General features: G+C 45.0%; 1 protein-coding gene across 3 annotated transcripts in view; it reads right to left on the reverse strand.

Annotated features, from left to right (window-relative positions):
• Mmp24 (matrix metallopeptidase 24) overlaps positions 1–24,388 on the reverse strand; it is a 39,641-nt gene that overhangs the window by 3,317 nt on the left and 11,936 nt on the right. For 2 of the 3 annotated variants that reach the window (XM_047538180.1, XM_047538182.1), the window contains exons 2-8: positions 18,543–18,691; positions 14,359–14,475; positions 12,537–12,841; positions 6,024–6,185; positions 3,925–4,139; positions 1,934–2,072; positions 1,470–1,736 (exon numbers count right to left, since the gene is read on the reverse strand). In XM_047538180.1, the coding sequence (XP_047394136.1) occupies positions 1,470–1,736; positions 1,934–2,072; positions 3,925–4,139; positions 6,024–6,185; positions 12,537–12,841; positions 14,359–14,475; positions 18,543–18,691 (1,354 nt within the window). Of the gene's footprint in view, positions 1–1,469; positions 1,737–1,933; positions 2,073–3,924; positions 4,140–6,023; positions 6,186–12,536; positions 12,842–14,358; positions 14,476–18,542; positions 18,692–22,838; positions 22,954–24,388 lie in introns of those variants that run through there. The other variant, XM_047538184.1, reaches the window with a different exon arrangement.

Below are 24,388 nucleotides of genomic sequence, written 5' to 3' on the forward strand. Positions count from 1 at the left end.
TGCACAGTCTTTGGGACCCTTCTAGGGGAAAGGCTGAAAGGAAAGGAGGTGGGCAGCCTGGGCAGCTCTGCTAATTGCTCCCCAGGCAGCCATCTAGAGGCTCTAGCAACCGCCTTGCTAGCCCAGCAACTCCACAGACAGCAAAGCAACTGGCACAGACTCTCCTCATTGGCTGGCTCTCCATCTTGGCTGAGGCTTCATTGGTCAAGATCCTTGATGTCACCTGTCTCTGAGGCTCCCCCAAAAGGAGACCATGTGTGTAAAGCATCCAGTACACAAGACAGCCAGCAAATAGCAGCTCTGCCCCTGTGGTCAATGGCTTTCTAAGCTGTGAAGCATCCTCAGACAGCCCTTCTTGACAATGGTCCCTAATGTGCTGTCCTGTGCCTAGTTACTCTCTCACAGCATTTATTTCTCTCTAGCTTTTGTTTCCACCTTATTTGTTTTCTGCCACTGGACGAGGAGCTATGTAAGTCTTGTTCACTGCTATATCCCCAACCCCTCCCACACAAGCTGGCTTTCTATTGTGGAGTGAATGAATAAATTCTGTCATTCTGAACAAACTAAAACACACCAAGATGATGATGATGATAGCAGTTAAATTTATATAGTATATACAATGTGGTAGGTATTCTGCTAAATTCTCTGTGTAATGTATTTAATCCTCACAAAGCCATTACAGAAGAGTAAGTGCCATTATTATCCCTATTTTGCAGGTGAGATAGAGAAAAATTATTTGCCGAAACATAGAAGATAAAGGGGGTGGTGTATGAATCTAACCAACCTGGCTCAAGTCTTTTTTTTTCCCCCCTTGCACTAGGGACTGAACCCAGGGCCACTTTAGCACTGAGCTGCATTCCCAGTACGGTCTTGAACTTGTGATCCTCCTGCCTCAGCCTCCTGAGTTGCGCCACTGTGCCCCGCTAGTCTGTGCTTTTGACAAGATCATCAGATAACTATGGATGCCCACTCTGCACCTGGCAAAACTTGGTCCTTCCTTCTGAGAAGCTTCTTGTTTGATGGGGAGACAGGCTGTGAGCACCTGATTATAGCCATGGTGACTGGTTGTCAGCCTGACCTTCAGGAAAAGCCTGGGAAATGTCTCATAAATTGAAAAATGACTCCTCTTTCTAGCTTCCTGTCCTCAAGCCCTGTGAAAAAGTTCTTTTGAACCACCCCTATATGTCATTGCTTTTCAGATATGACCACCAGAAGAGCCCCTATAGAAACTTGAGGACCACTGAGAAGTGCTGTCTGAAGAAAACCTCCCAACTGCGACTCACCCTGCAGATGAAAACACATGCTCTGGTACCTGGTAAGCAAGTTAATTTACCATGAGTCACAGAGGGCAATTGTCTGCTAAGGGCAGCATTTCTCAAACCTAGGGACCCTAAGAATATGTCCAGGGCCTCCAGGAGAACCACATAAAATCAGCCCTCCGCCCCTGCCTGGCCCTGGCCCTTACGTACACCCTTCCTTGCTGATGAAGGCCCCTTGGGGAGCCTGAGGGATGCCCTTCCACACGGTGATGGGCTTGGGATAGCCAGGGTCTGTGGCCCGCCGCTCCTCGCTGTAACGCCAGTACCGCTCGCCTTTGAAAAAGTAGGTCTTGCCCACGGGTTCCCACCGCAAAGCTGTGTCGATGCCTTCACGAGGCAGGCAGCTGCCCAGCTCTCCCAGGCTGTGAGGGTACCCAGGTTCCACTGTCACCTCCTTAAACACCCAGTATTTGTCACCTGTGGGCAAGAGGAGTTCAGGATCAGTCTTCCCTAGCCACTTGATGCCAGAGATTGTGGCTAGTGCCACTTGCTCATCTTCTGCTCATAGAGCCACAGTGTCAATTCCTTTGGTTCTTTGGCCCCAAGAGAGCTTGGGGGCAGGAAGTCAGAAGGGCAAAAAGTTGTCCCAGGTCCCATAGCACAGGCTACGTTACCTTTGAAGAAGACAAATCTCCCATCGGCTCTTTCATAGGCTGCATCTATGCGGGCAGGTAGGCCCTTCCAGAACTGCTCGATCTGCATGGGATAACCCTCCTGTACCCGGTTATTGCGCAGGCGCCAAAACCAGCGGTCCTGGGGGAACAGAGGAGTAAGGGACATGGCAGTTCCTGCCTCTGAATCAATGATCTCAGCCCTGGGGCTCAGGTCCAACAACCCAACACCATCTCCTGGCCCAAGCCTCACAACCCTCCACGGAGTCTGTCCATCTGCTGCTGCCAACTCTCAGAGGAAAACAGGATGCTCATGTAACTCTTCATTTAAACCTCCTGATGGCTCTTGCTGCTCCAAGGGACCATGAGACAAACAGCAGACAGGCCTGGTATTAGTGAGGAGGGTATGAAAAAACTGGAAAGAAGTGCTGGGGCCTGTAGTGACCACAGGAGGGCATTAGAGAGTCACTGACAACACCCAGGCCAGGTCTCAGGCTGGTGGGAAACCCAGCATTGGTCAATAGGGGTGTTTAAATCCAAATTATGAACATTTTGTTAGGGAGGATTTTTTTTAAAAAGAAAAAAACAAGTACAGAAGGAATATAATTTGTAAAAGATGGTCAAAATCCAGTATTTTTCAAGGTATTTTACAGAGCATTTCCAGTTGCAGTTTTCAAAACATATTTTGACTTCCACAACGTTAAGTCAATCTGAGATATAAAAGCAGCCTTAAAGAAGGCCGAGTGACATGCCTAGAGTCATTCAGTGAGAGGTAGAACACAGGATGAACCACATTGCCTGATTCTTGCTCAGTGCTTGAAACTTTCTGGGTAGACTTCCAGAAAGTGTGGAGAACATTCTACCCAGATCCTCTTGGGTGGTTGGGAGTACCAACAGCAGGTAGTTTTCAACTACCAGTCACTCTGGGGTTGGCCTCAGCTTCAGAGAGCCTCCCCGAGGTCATACCCTTTCTCTCCAAATGACTTAATGAGGTAGAGGGTATAAAGTTCTGATCACTTTGGATCCAACATGGGATGACTCCAATGGGCCATTCTGGCTCGAGAGCTCCCTGTGGGAATGGTCAAGTCTGCAACATGCTTATGTTGCTGCTCGACTTGCTGCTTTGCCCTGTCCTCCTCCTTGTTCTTCCTGCCCAGATGTTGATCTTGAAATTATTTCCTGATCAGGATCCTTCATTCCATAAACTCCATCTCAGAGTCTGCTCTGCTGAGGACCCAGCCTGCCACACACCAAGCAGGCTAATGTACAGTCAGACCTTGACTAAAGTGGCAGGCAAAGGACAGTTAACAAGATGTAGTCTGACCAGTCCCAGTCTCTCAGGCCCTTGGGAGGACCTGCAATCAGGCTGGGTGTGGTGGCTTACTCCTGTAATTCCAGCAACTTCGAAGCTGAGGCAGGAGGATTGAAATTTCAAGGCCAGCCTCTGCAATTTAGTGAGACCCTGTCTCAAAATTTAAAAAATAAAAATAAAAAGGGCTGGGGATATAGCTCAGTGGTAGAGTGCCCCTGAGTTCAATCCCCAGTAGTGCAAACAAACCAAGAAACAAACAACAAGAACTTACAGTCAGATTCAGTCACTGCTGGCCCAGCCCCCACTCCAAGCCAGCCATTTGCATAGCCTATCACTCATTTGATCCTCATATACTCTTTGTTAGAGTTATGATGCACCACCGGGGCTTCAGATGAACAACTGAGGCTCAGAGAAGGGAGGTGACTTGCTCAAGGTCATAGACTAGAAGCCATCTCCAGCATTTTCCCTAGCATTAACCCCTGGAAAGGTACCAAATCACCAGTCTTTTCCCCTCACCTCTTGGAAACAAGTTGATTCACCCTGCAGCACCAGAAAGAGACCCTGGGGCCTGGACACTGGGCTAGCTCCTGTCCAGGCCCCTTAGCAGCTTATTCCCAAGTGGGAGTGTTGGGAGAAGGAATGGGAGAGGACCACCTGGGTGGTGCTGGTCGATTGTTCCTACCTTAAACACAAACATCTCTCCACGAAAGAGGGCCACTGTATTGAAATTGCCATCACAGATGTTGGGTTTGGTGCCTGGAGTGGATGGTCGGTCTCCAAGAGGCGGCCTCGGAGGCCTCGGCTGGCGTTCATGCTTTCTTTCAGACGGTGAGTGGATTCTGCGCACTGGGAGCGTGGGAAGAGGTCTTGTGGGCTCCAGTGGCTCAGCTGGGGGTCCTAGAGAGAAGGGCTGCATCTCAGAGAGGGATCCCCCTGTTCCCTGCCTCCCTTATTTAACTTTGAGGAAATACATGAAAATAGCCACTAGATGGAGACCTCATCTTTCCACCCCCATATCTGGCATTGTCTTTTTTCCCCCCTCTTTTGTAGCAGACTTTTGCTCTTGTTACAAGAATGAACCTGTCCATCTTTAGGATGTCCTTTTTCTCTGCTCCCCTTCACACATGCAGGCCCCACTTTCTCACCCACTTCCATTCCTTTCATTCCTTCAGTGGGGTGCCCTGCTCCACTTGCCAAGATCACCAATGATCTTCAGATTGCTGAATCCAGTGGTTATTGACTCAAACTTTGGTGGGCATATGAATCATGCAGGGATCTTGATAAAATGCAGATTATGACTCAAAGGACCTAGGATGGGTCCTGAAATTCTGCCTGCTTTTGAGGTCTCAGGTGATACTGATGTTGCTGTTCTGAGGCCCACACGTTGAGTAGCAAAATCCTGAAAACACTTGCCTTAGAACACTTTCCTCCTTTCCCAGGACTTTGCACCCTCTTGGTTGTCCTGCTACCTCATGAGCTGTTCCCTCTCAGCCTCTTTTGGGGCTGTTAGGTGTCCTGGGGTTTCTCCTATTCTCTCTCGATATTTTCTTTCATCTCTGCTCTCTCAACTTGGGCTACATATGAGGATCACCTGGGGAGCTTTTAAAACTCTAGCTACTCAGGAAGCACCCCAAACCAAGTAACCCTCATCTCTGGGGTGAGGGCTGGGTGTCAGTGTTTTTGTTGGAATCCTGAGGTGATTCTGTTGGGCAACCAAGTAGATAATCACTGCCCTAGGTGGCTCATCCAGGCTCAGGGGTTTAAAACTGTCAGCTAGGACATTTTGTGATGATGGAAAAAATATTCTCTGCCTGCACTGTCTCTAGCCACATGCACTAATTCTTAGTGACTAATTCTTAGTGTGGTTGAGGAACTGAAAATTCATTTAATTTTAATTAATATACATTTCAATTTCAATAGCCATTTGTGGCTAGTGGTTATTATATTGGACTTATTAAAGATCCTAAGTCAGTGTCCCAGGACAGGTCTCTGGTTGCACACTAGTAAATCCCATTGCCCCACAATTACAAAAGTCAGAACCCTTGGTGCTGTCCTTGCTTCTCTCCTCCTTTCCCTCATCCCCACATCTGATCTGTCAGCAAATCCTGTCCATTCTATCTTTGAAACACCTTTTAAACTTGCCACCCACATCTGGCCCTCTGCTCCTTCACCTATTACAGTCCAGAACTCTAGTGGGGGCACCTCCTCCAGAGGAAGTCCTGTTCCTGCACTCCATTGCCTGGGGGCTGTGCTCTGTTGAGAAGCCTTTGCTCCCATCTTGTCTTCCCATCTCATTTAACTTGACCAGAATAAGAATTTTACATGCCAGAGTGACCTGAGCTGGGAGAGAGGCCTGGTGGAAGGCTTCTTAAGATCACAGCTCTGGTTATGATACTCATCACCCTATATCACTATTTCTCAGGCAGTGAGACACTCCTTGGCTGGAGGTGAGACCCAGGAGAGTACCTAGTCACCATCTGGTAGTGGGAAGGAATGGAGTATAGAAGGTGAGAAGGGGCTGTGTAGAGGCAGGGAGGATCAAGAAGAGGAAATGGTTGGGCCACTCTTCACTTTTGTTCTTTCCTGTCACAGCTACAACCCTTTTCTAGGTTTCCCAAGTATGCCAAAGGGAACCTCTTAAAGGATGGCATACAATTGGAGACACAGCAGTGATGCTGATGAATGGCAAAGCTCCCTACCCCATGCCTGCCTCCCCCATAGGCAGGCAGCCACAGACCAGCCCCACACAAAGAACAGGGTTCTCTCTCTCCTGCCACACACCATAGATCTTCTGGATGCCTTGGAGATCATCCTGGGGCAGCTTGAAGTTATGTGTCTCCATGTACTGGTAGAAGGGTGCCATGATGGCGCTGGGGTCATTGGAGTGCTCCAGTCCCAGTGCGTGGCCCAGCTCGTGCACAGCCACCAGGAAGAGGTCATTTCCTGTGGAGAGAAGCATGGAAGGTGCCCAGGGCACCCACACAGGTATCAGTCAGTCAGCCTACTACTGAAGCAAACACTGAGCATATGCCTTGTACCAGGCTCTCTGCTGGACACTGGGATGTACAGAGAAATCAGGCACAATCCTTGCCTTCCAGACTTCATGATATAGAGGGTAAATCAGAGTAAGAAACGACGTAAGCAAAGCAGTGTTCCAGGTGCTTTAACAGATGTCTATAAGGGTCAAGGGAAATTCTGAGGAGGAAGGCGTCATTTAAACCTGGAGGAAGATGCTCAGGGAGTTTCATAAAGGTGAGTCTTGAAAGGTAGGAAGTTGGTCAGAAGAATGGATTCAGGGGAGGAAGTGGGTGGGTTGGCATTCCTGGCAGAGAGAATGATATGAGCCAGGTCCAGGGACAAGCAGTTTCATTCTACTTGGCTCTAGAACAAAGCATGAGGGGAGGGCCAGAGAGAGATGAGGTCAGCCAGGCTGACCAGCAGGGCTCTATAATGCCCTACAAAGGAATTTGGATCAGCTTCTTGACCAGTGGGGGGTATGAGCAGGGGTGGAGGTGGGAGTGTGATGAAATCAGCCGGGCTGCAGTTGGAAGGAGGATTAGAGCAGAATGAGACCTGAGGCAGGGGAACCAGGGGGATCAGTTCTGAAGCTGGTACCAGGGTCCGGGTGGAAGGTGAACAGGGCCTGAGCCAAGGCAGCAGCAGTGGGGACAAGTAGAGAAAGTTCTGGGGGTGGCTGGCTGGTGGTCAACTCCAAGAGTCTTCGGGAATAGGGCCCTAGTCCTGGAAGAAACGAACTACTGACCAAGATCAGAGAGGATTCAAGTATGGGAAGAAACACAATCCAGCTGCTGAAAGTGGGACACAGTATCCTGGTGTGAAACTGAGGCGGCAGCATGACGTGGTGATGATGAGCATCCCCAGGGTGGAGAGATCACCTTCATTTCCAGCTCTCCTCCTACCAGTTTTGGGAACTTGGCCAGCAGGTCTACCTGCTGAGTCTCTGTGTCCCCACTTGTAAAGTGGCAGGATCAAACCTACCACATGGACTAAGCGAGGGGTGAATAAGACAACATGTGTACAGTTCATGGTACAAACCTGAGTGGTGTTGCTGTTGTTATTGTACATAAGACAGAAACTCAGTTAGTGGAACCAGTTCATCAACCAGAAAGGAAGTGCAAGACTCCAGCAGCTAGATCCCTGACCTTCTGTATTAGTCTTAGGACAGAGTAAGGTCTGAATTTGGGGAGATTAAGTAACCTTGGGCAAGAAATGCCAGGATCAGGGGGCCATTCTGTTAACAGTCCTGGCTCTCATCTGCCCTGTTGCAGACCCCTGCTTGCCTTGACCTCAGCCACTTGTATGTCCTGAGCCCTGCCTCTTATCTCCCAGCCCCAGGCATGTCTCAGCTCTTCTAGCCACCTCTAAGTTCAGGGAGGCTACCAGGTCCTGGGAAGTGGTCAGGAATCCTACTGCCCAGTCTGGCCCCAGAACCCCTGCCTAAGTTGCCCCTATCCCAACTCTGCCAGTTCCTATGAGGATCAGATGGGGGTGGGAATTGTTTACTCTTCTGGCTAAGGTCTTGGGAAAAGAGAAGAACTTCCCAGGCCATGGGAAGCGTGAGCCTGCCACTCCCATGGCACCACCAGTGTCTTCAGCAAAGCTGATTTTGAGCAGCAGAGAGGAAGGGGGATGGGCAAGATCAGCACAAGGTTGGCCAAAAGCCTGGGGCTGGCCTTCTGCTGGGAAGGGCAGGCTGGCAGGAGAAGGCCAGGCCGCCCCCAGCTCCTTCCTTAGGTCCTGGTCCCTCTGGCAGCAGGGAGGCATGAGCTCATCTTTGAGCTCTATCCCAAACAGAGGCGGCTGCTAGAGCCAGCGGAAGGCAGCTCTGCTTCCTGGGGTCCAGTACTGGCTCTGCTCCTGGCCTGTTCTTCACCCTGGGACAAGCTGTTCATGGCCTGTCTCCTGACCAGGCTTCTCCCTGGGGGCCATCCGTGGGGACCTTAGCAGGGAGCAGGGCTCCAAGCATATGGGGCAGACTCTCAGCCTCTGTCCTCTGCCTGAGCCTGGGTCTGCAGAGAAGAGGAGGAACCCCCTGAAAGAAGGGGCCTGCAGATTTTTGCCAGGGATCAAGAGGAAGAGAAAAGCTGGGGAACCAGCACCTTACTGCACAAAAATCCAAGGGAAGGAGAGGGGCAGGAGGACTCCTTGAATTTGTGAACAAAGTAAAGGTAGGAGATGAGGTCTGCTATGGAGAAGACTCTGGGCAGGGGGCTCTTTAGCGTCTTCATTCCCCAAGAGATTGGGAGGCAGGAAGCAGAGTGGTCAGAAGTGCAGTCTCTGGCAGCCAGATAGCCTGGCTCTGAATCTCAGTTCTGCCATGTCCTAGCAGTGTGACATTTTAAATCTCTTCACGTGTTAAATGAAGGGGATAATGGTACCATCTTCTTAAGAATGGGGTGAAGATAATGAGGCAACGTATGTAAAACACTCATACTGGCTCCTGGCACAGAAGTATCACTATTAATTAGGAGAGTTGTGCTGAGCTGTATGTTAGGATCGGCATCCTCAATAGCAAGTGCTCCCCAAAGTCCCTGACAGTCTGATGGCTACTTGTTCATTTCCTTTCCTTAGGACTTCCCTGTTTGGTGATTCCTGTCTTATTGACCCTCCCAAACCCCAAAGGAATCTCCTTCACCTCTGTTCTCTTGCCAGTGCTGTTCCCTGCACCTGGAATACCCTCTTCCCTTCAAAGATCAGCTTAGTGCCTATCTTCCAGGAAGTCTGCCTGGAGTTCCCAGCTAGCTGTGAACTCCTCCATACTCTGGCAGCATTCTCTCTGAAGCATCTTTAGGCGTTGGCTGCTCTCCAGCCTGCATTAATTATCCCACTAATGCACACTCTCACTGCCCCAGGAGTACGAGCTCCATGGGGGCAAGCTCTGAGCTTGACAGCCAAGGTGACAGCACCCAGGAAGGATCAGTGCCAAAATTTCAGTATTTTTCTAGGAGTGATCCTTGGGTTACCTGCAGCAGAACCCCCTGGGTGGGGTGGGGGGTATTAAAGATGCAGAGTCCCAGATTCACACCTGACTCTGCCACTTAACGACTGGAGAATTTCTAAACCCCTCAGCAGAACTTCACTTTTCTCATCTGTAAAATGAAGGTTATAATCTCTGCTGCCCTGCCTCCACCCACTCCCCACTGTGGAGAAAAAGTTAGTGACCTAAGGAAGCTCTATCCTGTGAAGTAGGGTTTGGTTATGATGGCTCTTCCTTTCTTGTCACCTTCCCCAATGCAGGAGCAGCACAGGGCTGGATTCCCTCTCCAGCGTAGCTTAGTGTCTGCTGACTTCACTGGTTGACTCATTTGAAAGAAATGAGGACACAGTAAGTTTTTGGAACTAGCACCAGAAACAGGCTTAAAGGTGTTATGATTAGCTTGCCCCTTTGCAGACTCCAATGAGGCAGGGAATTAGAACCAGCATCACGATTCAGTGGTCCTGTAAGGAGCCTTTAAACACCCTGGGACGGGGGGATCTTGACAGTACAGCCATGTGTGATGTGTGAATCTTGAGTGAATCCTGATTCAAGTAAACAACTGTAAAAGACATCTTTGAGGTAATTTTGGAAAGTGAATACAATCCTGGATTTAATTTTGTTGGGTTTGATAATGATTTTGTGGTTATGTTAAAAGTAAGTCTCTGTTAGAGGCATATACTAAAATATATACAGGTGAAATTATATTACACCTGGGATTTTCTTTAAAACACATCTGCCAAAAAATAAAAGTGGAGGGGGGTTGATGAAATAGTGATACAGTGTTGATTACTGAAGCAGGTGATGGGTACCTGGGGATCATAATCATTCTTCCTCCTTTTGTGAGTTTGAAATATCCCATAATGAAATTTTAGAAAAAAAAAAAGAAGAAAACCAATAATTAGAAAGTTCCCAGGAGACCCTATTCCCCACCCTCCCTTACTGAGTCTATGGGAAATTTCATCCAGGTGCTCTCATTCCAAAACCTACCTTGGGGCAATGCTGGCCAGCTCACCAGCCAGGGGTCTACTGCTGTGTTATGATCTGTATCTAGTTCATGCCTGGATTTCTAGAGCAAAGTCCTGATTTTTGTCCAAAGAAGACATTAGCTGTTCTTGGAATGAGGTGGGAAGGGTTCTGTGATAGTGCCCATCCAGGCACTATCAGGTTCTAGGACCTTCTCACACATACCATTAATTCTTGGGGTTTGGGGCTTTGGGTCTGGACCCAATAAGTAGTCAAAAAGCAGGGAGTGAGTATGGGGATGTAACCCCAGAATTGGGCAGAAGGGAAGGCAAAGGAGTAGGAAATATCTTCCCAGCACCTCCTTTAGACAACAACCCTTTGAAAATTCATTTGTCTCTATCAGGGCTATAACTAAAACCTTATCAGCTAACAGTGCCTGGCAAATGAAAGGGCCTCAAAATGTTATTTCTCTTCTCCTCATGTCTTATCAGTTAGCATAGATAGCCATTTGTTGACACCAGTCCAAAAATAAGAACAAGATGAAAAATAGGTACACAGAAAGCCAGGAAACTTGTCCAGGACATGGAGAGAGATACCAGGGCAGAGGAAACAGAACTTCATAGGAAAGAGGACAAAAATCTCAAGAGAAAAGAGGATGAAGAGAGATTTAACAGTTTCATAACCCTGTTTAGGCTGAACTTTGGCTAAACAGTCTACTGAACCAATTTCTGACAGATCACCTGAGTTGCCAGCCTCTGACCCATGCAGTAACTTGGAATGTTCTCAAGGGGGCAGTCCCCACCTATGGCATGACCTCTGAGAAAATGAGCCTTGAAGAATCTACTTGCAGCCTGAAGCAGCACTAGGGGCAGAAAACAATGCCCTCTGTTTCCCAAACCTGCTTGAGCTTTAGAATCAGGATCTCCAGAGCAAGGTCTAGAATCCATGTTTCTTTCTTTTTTTTTTTTTTTTTTAGAATCCATGTTTCTAACAAGATCCTCAGTTGGTTCTTATGACTGTTTAGAGAACTATAGGGATGAATATGATATCTCTCAAAGTAGCAGAACACTTGCATCAGAAGCACTAGGGGAATTAACTGATCGGGCTATGTGCAGACTATGGACCCAGAGAATCAGAATAGGATAGGAACCTGGAGCTTAGAATTCTTAAAAGTGGTCTCTAGGTAATTCTGGTGTGCCCTGCAGTTTGAGGTCCATGAATGCTTAGCATGGTGGCTAAAAGCATGGGCTCCAGAGTGATAATGCTCAGGTTCAAAGCCTTATTTCAACGCTCTCCAACTAGAGGAGCTTAATGCTTCTCTATGCCTCAGTTTACCTATTTGTAAAATGGGGATGATAATATCTACCTATTTTGTTATGTGTGGAAAATACTTGGCATGGGACTTAAAATGTTAACATTGATTGTTATGTACTATAATTTAAAGGGCGAACCATCTCTCTTTCTTCCAGACTCCCACTGGTATCTCTGTCTCAGCCTTCAGCAGGGTCTGACTTATGGCAATGTTACTGTTTCTCTGGACATAAGTCTCTCGACTTCAGGGGGAAGACACCATGTCTAATTTTTTTTTTTTTTTAACATTCATATCCTCCTGGATCTTTGCTGGACTTTGTGTCATGTCACATTAGAGTAAGAGATTGCCTACTGCAGCTCTTGCTTTACACATAAGAATTCCAAAGGTGAATTGTTTGTCTCTATAACATCACTGGGCAGTTGAACTAGGGTTTGAGCCTCAATGCTTCCACCTACCAGTTATGCTATTTGAGCACTGAATCTTCATCTTAAAATTGGGTATAATAATGTATCCTTGCTTATGTACTAAGCAAGTGCCTTGTGAGTAAATATGGATGAGGAACTCTTTGTCCACCTACAGGGTATTTTTACTGTTACTGCACAATATTGATTCCAGCTCAATGAATATTCATTGAATCATAGTGGCGCAGGGCAAATTATCCAAGGATCTAGAGTAATTATGGTGCCTGTTAGAGTAACTATGGGGCCAGAACTTGCCATTTTCATCATTAGTGCCTTTTTATCTTTCTCTTCAGCTTCTGATACATCGTTTTATCTTACTCATGACCTAACCCTGCCTCAGCCCAATTAGACCATCTCCTAAGCAATCTGACCAATCTCTGTGGTCCTGGTCGTAGTAGGTTGAATATTATCAGAGATCACAATTCCCACCCTCCTGGGTTCTTCATTCTTGCATAGGAAGTTCTAGAAAGCAGGAATTTCATCTATGGTGGCCACTGAGCTCTTCTTTGGAGCTTCTTTCTCTGACAACCAAGCAAACCCCATCCCCCTCATGGCCTTACCATCATGGTTGGCATTTCCTAGCGTCCACGGCTCATCTGAATCAAAGTGAGTGTCTCCTCCAATCCCAGGGCCAGGGAAGTAGGCGTGGGCCAGGAATCCCCCTTCCCCATCAAATGGGGAGCTATCACCATGGAAACCAGAAGCAAAGAAGATCATGATGTCTGCCTCCTTCCGGTCACTTTTGATCTCATGGTATGGCACCTCTTCGAAGGTCAGTGGGGTCACTTTCTGCCACACATCAAAAGCCTGGCGAATAGCTTTCCGTGTGTCTAGTTCACCCACCTTTGGGGTATAGTTGTGAATGCTGGCAAGAGAGGGGAGCATGATTAGGGGGCAACAGAGATTCAGAGACGAGGAGAGCTAAAAGAGACATCAGAGGCAATATGGCCCGTAATCACTGGTCAGATAGAATTCTGATAGCTGCCCCAGGGGTCAAAGAAAGGCCTCAGTAGGTAAAACTCTGAATACCCACCACATGTGTCAGTCAGAATAGCTTTGCTTTAATCAGTGTTTTCATTTTTTCTCTGACAAAGTTTGTGTTGAATAAAGGATTTCACTCCAATTTGTAGAAAAAAATAGGTTGGTTGATAGCATTTTCTAAAGTTTAAATTTTCCTCCCAATATATAGCATAGCTACATTTATAAAAGTTATAAAAATATTTCAACAGTAGAGAGGAGTTTAAGAGAAAAGTCTCTCTAAAAAAATCTTGGGCACCAACTACAGCTTGTCTACCTAGAAGCTGCTATAGGGCGGTATCTAATTTAATCCATTATAGATTTAGCTATTTAAGGTTACTCTATCCATATTGCATGATTCTCCTCAAAGGAACATCGCTACTTATGAATACTCTGCCTCATGAAAGCCTGGGGCACCAATTATCATACCTTTTCCATAAGTAAGGAAAGAGGCCCAGAGAGGTAGGGTAATAGAAGTTAAGGTCAGAGTTGGGTTAGAACAACTTCTTTCTCTTGATCTACTGACCTCTTCAAGAGACCCACTAGAGTCTAGCCACTTCCTAACCCAGATTCTTCTTAAATTTCTTTTTCTTATCAGATTTCTGGAAAAAGTCCTATTCTCAACAGCTTGTCGGTGGGAGAGCCCTTAGTTTGACTTTAAGGATTGCTGTCTTAGGTCCTGCCCCCTGCACCCAGGGAATCCACCTGATATGGATTCAGAGCTTTGAGGGGTGCACTGTGAGCCCATCTGAGCCTGCCCTATACCTTGCCCCAGTTCCTCTTGAATTCTGGTGTCTGAGTTTGCTGTGATGAGCTCTGTCATCCTGGCTGTCAGGCCTTATCCTGCTCTGCCTCGACCCTCCCAGGCAGTCAAGGAATGACACTGTTGTGATTCAGATTCTTGTTTTTTATATTCCTTAGGAAACAATTGGGATTCTGGTTTGGGAATCTTGGGTGAAGACTATCAGACTGATTTGGGCTGGGGAAAGGCTCTTGATCAGAGGAAGTGGAGTTTGGCAAGCACTCACAGGGAGAATGAGTTCTGCGATGGGTCCTCATGACAGCTGAAAGTTATTGAACGAGCCACACCCCACTTTCTGCAACTAAATACTACAGGTGTCTGAACAGAACACAATTAATGAGCCCCCAAAGGACCAGATAGATTTGAAAACCTAAAGTGGGAGTCAGCATCCTGTAGAAGCCACAAGGAAGAAAAAGTCACAGACTCTCAACATTTGGTCCTAATGCCCGTGCACTTGGCCCTTGTCCTGATTCCTTACACATAATGTGTAAGCTTCTGATATTCAGACAGGAAAAAGAGTGGGCATGGCTCCATAGCCAGGGATGAAGAGGAACTGAAAGCACCTGTAGGTGATGTGTTTTTGTCTCCATTTCTGTCCAGTCAGGGCATAGCGCTTGTTTCTCCGTCTTCGACTTAAGTGGGGGTGATCAGGGACACCGCATCGGGGTTTCTTCATCCACCTGGGCAGAGAGAGGACACACACACAAATGTACTGTGGTCACTATACTCATTTTTTTTTTTTTTTCTGGTGCTGGGGATTGAACCCAGGGCTTTGTGCTTGCAAGGCAAGCACTCTACCAACTGAGCTATGTCCCCATCCCATGGTCACTGTACTCTTGAGGAAGGTACTGCATAGTCCCCAGTACCACTCTGAAAGGCAGTGTGCATCCTTATTCTCAGGGGTCCTGGCTCAGAATAGCCCCCAATAGGAATTTGATTTATTGATCCATTCATTTGCATTAAAATATGAAGAAACATTGCTGAATAAGAGAGAACGAGCTTGATAAGTTCTGGCTCCACCCCTAATCTAGGACCCAGGCAAGTGACGGGATCAATACGAACTTGTTTTCTCATCTGCAACTTGAGAATTATAGTTCTTGCTGTTCATAGGTTGCAGAGAGTTTCAAAGGGAGGAGTATATGTGAAAATTCTCCCTAAATGCAATTAGATCACACAGCACTCCATTGGATAAACCACCAATGACTTCCCCAAACACCTAGAACAAAATCCAAACTCACCTGGCCAACAGGCCTGGCCAGATCTAGCCCTGCCTACCTGTCCAACAGCTCATCATCCTTCACCCCTCATATACTGTGCTCCTTCTTGCTGTTCCTTGAACATGCTAAGCCTGTTCCCACTCCATGGTCTTTGCATTTGCTATTTCCTCTACTTGCAACACTTCCTCTTCATTAGGCTTCTGCCCTTCAGAGAGGACTTCCTTGCCCCTCTTATCTGAAATAGACTTCCCATCCCACCCTACACCTGATCTTGCTTAATTTTTCTTCATAGCATTCATCACTCCCTGAAATTATATATTTGCATTCTTGTTTACTCTTTTTCTTTCCCATCAGATTCTGAGCTCCAGGAGGATGGGAACATTACCTGGATCCTCAGGGCTGGTTACAGTGCCTGACAGAAGGGGCTGAGTAATGGTTTGTTAACTGACTGACTGACTGAATGAATGAATCAGAACTCTCCACCAGGAGGATGGCAATCCACTAAACTACACTTCAGCATTGCTGGAAGGAAAAACAGTCTGACCTCATTTGCAGCTGTTAAAAGCAGTTGGCATTGGCAATGTGAAGGAAAAAAAAAAACAGGCTATTTTGATCAAATATTAAAAGATCCTTGATGGAATTAGCCAGGTCTTACTCATCTTTGTGTGCTTTACATTGCTTAGGGAGTGACCCATTTCCATAACCAATGATAATAGATATAATGAAAGTAATACCATGCCTTGGCCTAGACATTTATAATTTTCATAGTATTAATATTCTTTGAGAATTTTTTTTCCTGAGACAGTCATCTCACTATGTTGCCCAGGTTGACCTCAAATCATGCCAGACCTTCTTTAAGAATTTTTTTCCCTGTTCTGGGGACTGAACCCAGGGGCTCTCTACCACTGAGCTACATCCCCAGACCTTTTTATTTTATTTTATTTCAAATTTTGAGAGAGGGCCTTGCTAAATTTCCCAGGCTCTTTTGAACCTGAAATCCTCTTGCCTTCGCTTCCCAAGCAGCTGGTATTACAATGTGCACCACTGTACCTGTCTTGGAATTTTTGATTCTTAAAACAATCCCATGAGGCAATGAGAAATTATTATCCCCATTTTACTGGCAAAGATACACAGATAAATCAAATGACTTGTAAAACATAGAAAACAATGAGGCAGGACTGGAACTTAGCTGAATGAATAAGCTATTAATTAATGCAATTTAACAAACAAAGACTGGGATTTTTATTTCTTTTTCTCTTATAGCCTAGCACAAGGTTGAGATAGATAAACTATGCTGTTGACAGAATGAATGAGTGAATGAATAAATGTGTGACATTTCCCAAGGTAGACATTCAAAAAGAGTACTTGAAATTGCTAATCTAGCTTCCTTTCACTAACAGTCCCTGGGAAGAGAACCAAGAGCCACCTCTGCTACTGAAAGGCTGGGCCAGACTGGAACGACCCTAGGGAAAGAAACAGGCCCAGAGAGAGGCAGCAATTGCCGAAGGTCACAGAGCTGGAGCTGAAACTCAGGTCTCTAAATTCTACCTCAAACATCCATCCCACTCTGGTCTGGATGGTGAGCAGCCTCTTCCTTCACAAGCTTCCAGAACACTGTTCCCTGCATTCCTACAAAGAGGTGTAGGAAGAACTGCAAGTGGGAAATGCTATCCTCTTCCCTCAGATACTTCCCTCTGCCTCCCCCTTTCCCTGTCCACCTGCTACTCACTGAACTTTGTCCAACAGACCTGGGGTGTTCTGGAACATAGCAAAATCTAAGGCCAGGTGGTGCCTCAGCAGAGATACCAGTGCTCCTGGCCCAGGATGCACTGCCATGAGGCCTGTGCAAAGCCCTCAAAATAACCTCCGCTTGGGAAGGCAGTCAGGTTCTCTAACCAGCTCACTCATGAGGCCACAGGGCCAAAGGAGTCCACACATGATATCATAGGAGTTTTCAAACATACTATCTCAGAACTTCACAGTCTCACAATCAGAACATCCTAGGAATAGTAAGTGTTTGAACAGAATTTTAGGATCATAAAATCTCAGACTCACCAAGTTTTTAAAGCTTAGAAGTTTAGAATAATGGAATCTAAAATTTGAGAGCCATAATCCAACGTTCCCCTTTGCAAATGAACATGCTGAGATCAGAGAGATGATTCTGTCACAGAGTGACTTTCCAAAGGGATGAACTGATCCCTGATCCACAATTGGGTGCATTGCCTATTCTGATCCCTACTAATTCTTCTGCCATCTACTTCCACCTAAGCTTGGGCTCCATCCCTTACCACCACATTTGGAACTTCACTCCAGTTCTTTCAAATGGAGTGAATGGCTCGTTGTCTTCTGTATTTTTTTTCCCCCAGTACTGGAAATTGAACCCAGGAGCACTTTACTACTGAACCAGATTTCCAGATCTTTTTATTTTTTATTTTAGAAACAGGGTCTGGCTAAGTAGGAGAAACTGGTCTCAAGCTTGTGATCCTCCTGCCTCAGCTTTCCAAGTTTCTGGAATAACAGGCATGCACCACCATACTGGGAATAAATTGGTCTTCTTAAACAGCTTGCATAACTTTCATAGATATTTCTTTAAAAAAATGGAATCATATTCAACCCTCTCACATCTGAAACAAAACTTCATTCCTCTCTGGCTACCACCCATTTTTTCCTTCCCTTTACTCTTGGGCTTCTCCAGTTGCCATCTCTGCTCCTTGCCTTCTCCCCAATGCCATCTGACTTTGTCTCCACCATTCTGCTGATTTTATTGATAACTTCTTTGTTATTAAACCTTTCAGTCACTGTCCTGTTGGACCACTCTGTAGCAGCTAACCCTGCTGATGGCACCCTCTTCACTGCTATACCCACCTCTCCAGCTATCCATCCCCACATCTCTTCTTTCTTCTCTTTGTGCTTTCCCTAAGTAATGGCAACCATCCTAATGGCTTGATTGATTTGTTTCCACCTCCTAAGTATCTCCCTGAGACTCTGTCCCTTACAACAGATGTGGCCAGATGATTTTGCTTTTCACTATAAACATTGAACCTCTGGAGGGCAGGATGCCAGGGCATAGTGTGGCACACACAAGTGTTCAGCATATGTTTGATAAATGGGAAAAGTGGAACAAGAGTTGTTAACCCATTATCATCCAAGAGTTCTCTGTATCAAGTGAGACAGGTACATCTCAGGGAAGTCCAGTAGAACCATGAGTTACTGAAACCAGAGGAGATTTAAAGGACCTTCTATAACCCAACCCTTCATAGTACTGACAAGGAAACCCAGACCCAGAGGGGTCAAGCAACTTGTCTCCGAGGCTACACAGCAAGTTAATGGTAGAGCTGGGACTTCCATTCTAGCACATCCCCAGCTCACACAGGAAAGGGCACTCTGGGGTATTCCCTCCTAGGATGGCACTGCAGGAGTAAAAGATAAGAAGGCAGGATGGGAATGGTGTGTGCAAAAGGCCGTGACAAATGTGAACCCAAATGTAAGTCCAGAAAGTTCAAAGGCACAGTGTCCTACGCAAGTCTTACTCGATTGTTGTCTGATCCAACACACCGGTGACTGGGATCCCGTAAAACTGCTGCATAGTGGAGACTGCTGACTGTAAGGCCTTCCCTGAGTGCAACGCAGATGCCCGTGAATCATAGGGAAGCAGATAGCCATATGACTTTAACCAGTTCTGAAAGACATGTGAAAGAAAAGGATGCATTATGCTGGAGAAGGCTCCATTCTACCTGGGCAAGTTTTGCCCTTAAAATAGGGATCATTTTACCCAAGCCACTTGTGGACTCATGCTTCTATTTCTTCTTCCTTCTCCCTCCTATCCTGGAGATAATGTCAAATTAATCTCCAGAAAACACAGCTTTTGTTGGCTAACTCCCCTGCTGTCAACTTTTCATTAAATCTCTACTGGCTACAGAACAAATTTGCATTCAGAGCTTTCCCCTGCCCTGCCTCTTACTTCAATGATTCAGTACTTTCCACTGATAAAAGACTAACACGCTGGAGCACAAGAACAGTTCATTTTCTGAAGTAGAGCAGTCTGGGGAAATTTGCACACCAGAAACCCTTCCTTTCTCAAGTCAGAGTCTGATGAAGAATCACGGTAGCATATCTATTTATTGGCAGGAAATTGTATAAATTTTTATTACTAAACCACCTCCCCCCTAAAGCAAGTCATTATAAATAAATATAAATAAATAAAACAAAGTCTTCTTCAGTTTAAGTATAAATAAATAATAGATGCATAGAAAAAAACTATTATGTAAGAGAATTTCTTGGTTTTAGAAACTATACACTGAAGCATTTAAGCTTACATAAGGGTGCATGATGTCTACAACTTGTTCTTAAATGTGTTCAGAAATAAATACATAAATATATTTAGAGAGAGAGAGGTAGATAAAACAAATATAGTAAAATGTTAACAGTTGGGGAATCAGGTGAAGGATATTTAGGAATTCTTTTCCCATTCTTGAAAACTTTTCTGAAAGTCTGAAATGATGTCAATGATATTTCTTATTTTTATTTTTGCAGTGCCAGGGATTGAACACAGGGCCTTGCATATGCTAAGCGCACCCCTATTATTAAGCTATACTCCAAACCCCCCTCAAAAGAAGAAAAAAAAAAAAAAGAGAGAAAGAAAAAGATTCAGAAGGCAGGAACAGAGGAGGAAAAGAGAAAGTAGTAGGGATTGAAATGAATGAAACTATGTCATATGCATTTATGAATGTATCAGAATGAACCCCATTATTATGTATAGCTATAATGCACTAAAAATAAAAAATAGCTGTGAATATCCTTTAGTTATCACAGGGGACTGGGGTGCAGCTCAGTGGTAGAGTAGTTGCATATCATGTGTGAGGTTGTGGGTCTGATCTGCATTACTGCAAACATTTTTTAAAAGTTTTTCAATGGTAGAGTATCACAGAACTTGTGTCTTTTGTTCTTTTTTTGTGTGTGTTTTCCAAGTTTTATGCATGAAGTCATATTTTTTAAAAGGAGAAAAACTTTCAGAGGGCAAGAGAATCCGAAAGTCGTTAGGGTGAAGAGGCTCAAGTGAGCAATGAGTCTGAAAGGAGTCTGAAAATGATTATTCCCATCGAAAAGATCAAGGTAGGGCTGGGGTTGTGGCTCAGCGTTAGAGCACTAGATTAGCATCTGTGAGGCATTGGGTTCCATCCTCAGCACCGCATAAAAAAATAAACAAATGAAATGAAGGTACTGTGTCCATTTATGACTAAAAATATTTTTTTAAAAAATCAGGGGGTGAAAACCTGAAGAAATGGGAGTATTGGGAAATATCTGTGGCATCCATCAGAAAACGGGGAAAATATCCATGTTTACAGAATCCACGAGCATTTTCAGGAGCATTCCTAAAGCTGGACTTGCAGCCAGAAAACCCTATTCTCTGCCCATCCTCAGAGAAACAGCCTGATACCAAGTGAGCGAATGAAGGCAAAAGCGCCCTGGGAAATGGCATCGTTCCCTTCCTATCTATAGCTTTTGTTTCTTGTTTCTATATGAACAAGCTTATTGTGGATGTGTCTTATATTATAAGTCAAATCAAATTATTTTTGGAAGAAGGCATACTGAAAACTAGAAATAAGTTATTCTTTATTTCACCAGAGATGACTCTAACATCTTCACTGCCTTGTGATAAAATTCATCTGACTGATTAAAAACAAAATTGTCAGAATAATAAAGTCAGAGTGACAACCTGACTTCTCTCACATTTAGTATCCTAACATGTTTTTCATTCTGAATGATGACAATACTTCTTGCATTTCACCAAACATTGATTCTTTTTTTATGTCTTTGTACGTGTTTTTTCTCTCTGCCTAGTATTCTTAATTTGGTCAGATTTTAATGTTCAGCTCATACATTACTACCTCTGAAGGCTTCCGGGGCTAAGTTATTTTTCCTCTCCTCTGTGCTACCCAAGTAGATTTTATGGACTTATAATATTAGACTCCAATCATTACATATCAATCTCTACCAGACTGTGACTAAGTTCCTCAAGGGAGGGGTCCATGTCTTATTCATTTCTATATATCCAGTGCCCAGGTCAGTGCTCAGCACACAGTAGCTGCTTATTATATCTATTTAACAAACATTATTGAGCATTTACTACCTGCTAGGCACTGTAAAAGTTTCCTTCGATACAATGATGAATAAGAGAACTCACAGATTGACAAATAAACCATATATATAGTGCTACAAAGCAAGTGTGTACAGGGTTCTATGGAAGAAAAGAGAGGAGTGTCTTGTAGGGACAGAGGGGCAAGGAAAGCTCAGGGAGGTCTTCCAAGTGGAGATGAGATTTGAGCTAAGTTTTTACAGCATGTGCAACTCCTTGGAGGTGGAGGAGAGTGTGGCATTCTGAGCAGTATTTAAAAAGGCTAGGACTTTGGGGTGGTGGTGGCAATGAGTGAAGAGGTTGTAAAGGAGGACATGTCAAGAAATGACAAATAATTATCTGTTCACAGAGTGGACATATTACAGAGAATTGCTTATGACTTGAGTACAGCCCAGGACCAGCCAAAAACTCAAGTGAAATATCAAAAAAACAAACAAACAAACAAAATGGAAGTAGCAGGGAAACTGACAAGTTATCTGTCCATTCACCCGCATTCTCCAACTTCCATTCCTAGATTAAGTCATGTTACCAAACCATTAAATTCTTGCACCATATTCTCTCTGCCCATCACAACTCAGAATGTCACATCATGTTCCCTTTTCTATGTAAACTTTAAGAACTTTCAGAATGAAGAAATAGGGTAGTGCAGTTGGAAAGACACACAGTACTGAGATGGAATCCTGACTTCCCCTTTCCTGGCTGTGGCCCTGGGCAAACTGAGCTCCAATATCCTTATTCGGATAAGGGTTGTTGTTAAGATGAAATGAATGAATGTACCTGATACCTAATATATCTGACATGTATTTGTTATCCCTTCAGATGGTGTTTCTATTATCTTTTGTAAATTTAAGTGGAAAATATGGTTTTGATTCCTTCTTTTCTTTTGAAATCTAGTCATCCTGACCTGGATATCCACATTCGCTCTGGACCAAGACTCCTTGTGGGTCAAATGGAGGTTAGTACATCTATTATGGTCAAGACAGTTTTCTGTTGGGCAACTAATGGACATCACTATCTCTCACAAAGACCTGGAACATTGCAGAGGGTCTGGTACTTGGTGGCTAAAATGACAGCTAAATTATACACTCCTTACCCTGTCTCTTCTTTTTTAGAATCAAACTTTAGCTTGAGGAAAATGTCTTCCCCAGAGACATTCTGGAAATTAAGGCGTAAGAAAAGCAATACTGGTTAACCCAGTGGATTTTCCTTTTGGCTTTTCTGCCAGGAAAATTTCGGTCAAATTTATAGCTCAAAATTTATAGCTTAAATGTTGAGCGTGTTGATGCTTGGAAGTAATGATTACTTTTTTCATCCTTCAGACCACCAAGTTATGTTTTCTCCTTGAAAATCAAGGCAAATATCTGAGCCAGGACCAAACATTGGAATGGCTCAGACACACAGTGGGCATGGGGGCAGGACCAGTGCCTTCTTTGGATTCTGTTGTCCTCCCAGAGTTACTGGGGACAATCCTTAGAGCTCAGAGCAGACCTCTTAACAGGGGAAATGGGAGAGGGAAGGGCTGGTCAAATGACAGCATCTAAGCCAGGGAATAGGCATTGACAGAACTAGCGGGGGGTGAGGAGAGCGAGAGCGAGAGCGAGAGCGAGAGAGAGAGAGAGAGAGAGAGGAGATTATTAGAAGGGTAGGAAGCCAAGAAATATGATCAGGGACCAGACAATTCTCTGCTTACCTGTTTCTGCCACTCACTTGCTCCGTGTCCTAGGCAATCCTCTGACTTTTTTGGGCAGAAGCCCCTGAGGTTAAAGCAAGTGTTCTACACCCTATTTATACCAATTCCCAAATATTCCTTGCCCTTTCACACTTCCATATTCTTCCTGCTGCCTAAAAGCCAATCCCATCTGCCTCTCTTTTTGGTCTAGGGATTTAACCCGAGGGTGTTTTACCACTGAGCTACATCCCCAGCCCTTTTAATTAATTAATTTATCTTTTATTTTGAGAAAGGGTCTTGCTAAGTTGCTGAGGCTGGCCTCAAACCTGCGATTATCCTGCCTCAGCCTCCCAAGTTGCTGGGATTACAGGGATGTGCCACCGAACACAATTCTCTTTACACGTTAGTAAATTCCTCCTTGTCCTTCGAGGCCTAGCTCAAGTGTTACCTCCTTTGTTAAACCCTCCTTAATTCTCCCTCACAGAGGTAGTGAGTAACCCTCCCTAGTCCTGAAGTGCTTTTGTACACACTACTTTAAACACAACTACTACATGTATCATATTTGTTCATTGATATGTCTGTTTTCTCCCACTAGATTAAGTTACTGGAGAACACAGAATGTGTCATAAATTTTTTTTGTATTTACTACAACATTTAGCACAGTGTCTGGCACAATAAATAATCACTGAGTTCATGAATGAATAAATGAATGAATGAACAGTTGGTGTGCGAGGCACTGTTGGGTACCAAGGAAGGATTTCATTTTGGGAAGACTTAATGAGTAATACACATGAAAGCACCACACATAATTCCTCATATCTATTGGAGGTTGAAAAATCATTTGCTGAGATTCAATCTATTGTGATTTGACTTCCTTGGTGATGATGCAATAGGCTCCATTGTCCCATTTGAAAAAAGATAAATATCTACTAAAGGAGGAAAGTCTCATTCAGTTTCAAACAGAATGACCTACCATTCATCCTTTTACACCTGGATCTATTAATCAATCACCAGCTGCACAAGCCTAACCTTGACAGCTCAGTTAACCAACTCTAAGATGTCTGTCACCCTCAAAGTGCTGAAAGAGGTGTAAACCCAGAGGAAAGTGAGAAGAATCTCAGAGTGCAAGCAGGGACCAAAATAGCTGAGCTGAAGAGGATGTGGAGATCGTAGGCAAAACACTGATTGGCCCGCTGGCCTTAAGGCGGGATTTTGGTCACTTAGAAGCCAAAGCTAAGACATTCAGAAGTAGTGGCAGGGAAAGGGGAAAGCGGAGAATAACAAGGAGAAGAAAAAAAAAGAAATGTGGACAGAAGAAGGAAGAGAGCGGCAGACAGCAGAGGCGGTGGTGAGATTAGAAGTGGCAGTGGGGGAGGCAAGAAGCAGATCCCTGGCAGTGCTGAGGAGCGCACTTGGATAACAGAGATGCCCGGGCGGCAGGGCGGAGAGGATATGGATCAGTTAATGCAGGTGGTCCCCAGGAGCGTTCAGAGCACAACCTGGGCGACTAGAGATACAGAGTGGGGAGAGTGCTCGCGATCAGATGTTTGATCAAATATGAAGTGGTTGGG

The sequence above is a fragment of the Sciurus carolinensis genome, chromosome 2, assembly GCF_902686445.1.
Source record: "Sciurus carolinensis chromosome 2, mSciCar1.2, whole genome shotgun sequence".
Classification (NCBI taxonomy): Eukaryota; Metazoa; Chordata; class Mammalia; order Rodentia; family Sciuridae; genus Sciurus; species Sciurus carolinensis.